Source organism: Choloepus didactylus, chromosome 4 (assembly GCF_015220235.1).
Source record: "Choloepus didactylus isolate mChoDid1 chromosome 4, mChoDid1.pri, whole genome shotgun sequence".
Taxonomy (NCBI): Eukaryota; Metazoa; Chordata; class Mammalia; order Pilosa; family Megalonychidae; genus Choloepus; species Choloepus didactylus.
In genome coordinates, this window is record NC_051310.1 from 63,532,195 (window position 1) to 63,535,867 (window position 3,673).

The 3,673-nt window shown below is 36.6% G+C and overlaps 1 protein-coding gene across 1 annotated transcript; it reads right to left on the minus strand.

The window, feature by feature from the left end:
• Positions 1-784: 784 nt before the first annotated feature.
• Positions 785-2,575, minus strand: LOC119531482 (zinc finger protein 596-like). Its single transcript, XM_037832779.1, has one exon. The coding sequence runs from the start codon at positions 2,401-2,403 to the stop codon at positions 850-852; it is 1,554 nt and encodes a 517-aa protein (XP_037688707.1). The 5' UTR covers positions 2,404-2,575; the 3' UTR covers positions 785-849.
• Positions 2,576-3,673: the final 1,098 nt, after the last annotated feature.

Consider the following 3,673-nt stretch of genomic DNA (forward strand, 5'->3'; position numbering starts at 1 on the left):
ACATATACATAGAATGTATTATACAATGTGAAACTTCACATATATTCTACACATTGCTTTGTAAGTAAAGAATTTCTCACATTTTTTCATTGAGTAGCCACTCCATCAAATATTATCTCTTGTTCTCCTAGAATATTCTTCTCATAGTAAGGATATTTCTGTCCATTTTTATGGTTTAGGAGGTATTCCTACTCTGAGCTATACTTGTATACTGAAGGATGGAGATAAGCTGAAGTTTATTATACATAATTAGACTTTGAGTTCATACTAAAATAGTAAAATGAGATTATGTAAAGATAGATTGTAAATAAAAGCATTTACCCATTTATTACATTGAGAGATATTTATTACTCTCCTGTGTGAATTCTTTTAGTTTATATGTTAGAGCTGTGGCTGAAGTCTCTTCCATAAGCAAAACATATTTAATGAGTTCTCTGATGTCCAATAGCAGAATAATGTCTAAAGGTTTTCCAACTTAGATGGGTGAAATGTTTCCTCCCCAGTTTTACTTACCTTATGTCATCTGAGACTATCAGTAAAACATTTACCACATAACTGGCAGGTGTATAGTTTCTTCTCACTGTGAGTTCTTTCATGTAACCTAAGTTTATCACATAAATGGAAGGATTTCCCACATAGATGGCAGACTTATAGTTTCTCCCCAGTGTGTGTTCTCTCATGTTGCCTAAGTTTTCCATGAAGTTGAAAGTATTTCCCACATGGATGGCCAATTTATGATTTCTCCCCATTGTGAGTTTTTTCATGTTGCCTAAGTTTATCATGTACATAGAAAGATTTCCTGCACAGATGGCAGACATGTAGTTGCTCTGCAGTGTGAACTCTTTCATGTCACCTAAGGGTACCACAAAGACTGAAGGATTTCCCATGTGTATTGCAGACATTGGGTTTCTCCCCAGTGTGAATTCTTTCATGTCGCCTAAGGTTACCACAACGAGTAAAGGATTTCCCACATATTTTGCAGATATTGGGTCTCTCTCCAGTGTGAATTCTTTCATGTTGCCTGAGGTTACCACAATTACTGAAGGATTTCCCACATATATTGCAGATATTGGGTTTCTCTCCAGTGTGAATTCTTTCATGTTGCCTAAGGTTACCACAATCACTGAAGGATTTCCCACATATATTGCAGATATTGGGTTTCTCTCCAGTGTGAATTCTTTTATGTTGTCTAAGGGTACCACAATGACTGAAGGATTTCCCACACATACTGCAGACATATGGTTTCTCTCCAGTGTGAATTCTTTCATGTTGCCTAAGGGTACCACAATGACTGAAGGCTTTCCCACACATACTGCAGACATATGGTTTCTCCCCATTGTGAATTCTTTCATGTCGCCTAAGGGTATCACAACAATTGAAGGATTTCCCACATACATTGCAGATATTGGGTTTCTCCCCAGTGTGAATTCTTTCATGTCGCCTAAGGTTACCGCAATGACTGAAGGATTTCCCACATATATTGCAGATATTAGGTTTCTCTCCAGTGTGAATTCTTTCATGTTGCCTAAGGGTACCACAATGACTGAAGGATTTCCCACACATATTGCAGACATATGGTTTCTCCCCAGTGTGAGTTCTCTCATGCTGTCTGAGTGTAGAACTATCAGTGAAGTCTTTCCCACATACATGGCAGGCATATAGTTTCTCCACATTGTGAATTCTTTCATGTTGCCTAAGGTTAAAACTTTGACTGAAAGAATTCCCACATAGATGGCAGACATATGGATCCTCTACAGTGTGAATTCTTTCATGTTGTCTGAGGGTAGAACTACCAGTGAAGTCTTTTCCACATAGATGGTAGCCATATGGCTTTTCTCCAGTGTGTATTTTCTCAAGTTGTCTAAGGCCAGAATTACTTCTGAAGACTTTTCCACATAGATGACAATTATATGATTTACATCCAGTTTGAGTTTTCTTATTTTGACCAATGAGTGAATGATAATTGAGAACATTTTGAAATTGTTTGTTTACATTGGATTTCTTTCCCATGTCAGTCATTGTGCAGTGAGTGAAATATTCTCCCAAATCATTACTTTCAAGGGGATCCTCTTCAGTGTGAGAAATCTGATTTGTCTGGTTAGCAGATGTGTCCTTCTCAGAGATATGTTGCATGGTTATCATTTCTTCTTTTTGATAGTCATTTTCCCTGCCTGGACTCTGTACTTGGAGAAACCTTAATCCTTCTCTCCACAGTTCCCCTTGTTCTGACAGTGAAAGCACTTCTGATATGCAGACCTGATACCCCATGAACACCAGATGATTGATATTCTCCAGCATAACATCTCTGAACATCTTTCTCTGGTTCATATCCAGCATGGCCCACTCTTCCTTGGTAAAGTTGATTGCTACATCATTGAAGGTCACTGATTCCACTGGTTTCATTGTCAGTAGTTCTGCCACCAACTATCTTCCTCTGGGTTTTCACTCTCTGTCCAAGCACTAAGCATCCAAGCTTCATTTGGAGGTATCAGTGATGTCCATACACCAAATCAATTCTTCAAATCCCTCGGGTCTCCTGGTCTTGACTACTCCCCGCCGCCATTTCCGCAGCCTAGGGGCCTTTATCTGCTGATAGTTGGATTTTGCATTTCTACAAAGTAGGCTGTATTTGCTTGTGATGTTTTGAATATGTATATTATTTTGGGTAAAGGTGACATCTTAAATATATTTAGTCTTCCAAACTATGAACATGGAAATTTTCTTCCCTTTATTTTAGTTCTTTGGTTCCTTAATGTAATTTTTCATAGATTTCTAAATCCAGGTCTTTACATCTTTGGTTAAACTTATACCCAGGCATTGATGCTTTTATTTGTCATTTTAAATGGAAAGATTTCTTGATATTCTCTTCTGTGTGCTCTTTACTAAAGTATAAAAACAGTACTGATTCTTTGGGTGATATTTTTTGCCCTGCCACTTTGCTGAATTTGTTCATTAGCTCTAATAATTTTGAAGCATATCTTTATGGACTTTGTGTACATATGATCATGTTGTCTGTCAACAGTGAAATTTTACTTAAAAATTTTCAATTTGGATGATTTTCATTTAGATTTTTAGCAACTTGTAGTGGTGTTGTACATTCATTATAATTCAGGAAAGAACATTTTTATACTTGTAATATTAACCCCAGTCCATTGTCCAAAACAGGATTCATTTTGTTATAAGTCCCATGTTTTATCTTCTAACTTTCACTCTAGTAACATACATGATCCAAAATATCCCCTTTCAACCACATTCCCAGAAATAACCCAGTCTGTTAATTACACTCACAATAATGTTCAAACCAAAACCACTACCTATATCCAAACATTTACAATCAATGTAAATAGAAAATCTGGACAAATTAAGCATCAGATTCCCATTCTCTACAGGCAACTACCTACTAGTAAACTATATGCTAGATTTTAACTCTATGAGTTTCCTTATTATAATTAGCTCATAACAGGGTGATCGTGCAATATTTGCCTCTGTGACTAGCTTATTTCACTCAGAATAATATCCTCAAGTTCATCCATGTTATCTCATGCATCTGGGCCTCATTCATTTTTTTGCTGAATAACATCCCATCCTATGTATAAATCACATTCTGTTTATTCATCAGTTGATGATACTTGGGTTGCTTCCATCTTTTGATAATTGTGAATGATGTAACTAT

Bases quoted from the DNA above. Each gene is read 5' to 3' on its own strand.
- LOC119531482 (XM_037832779.1), bottom strand. From the start codon at position 2,403: ATGAAACCAGTGGAATCAGTGACCTTCAATGATGTAGCAATCAACTTT.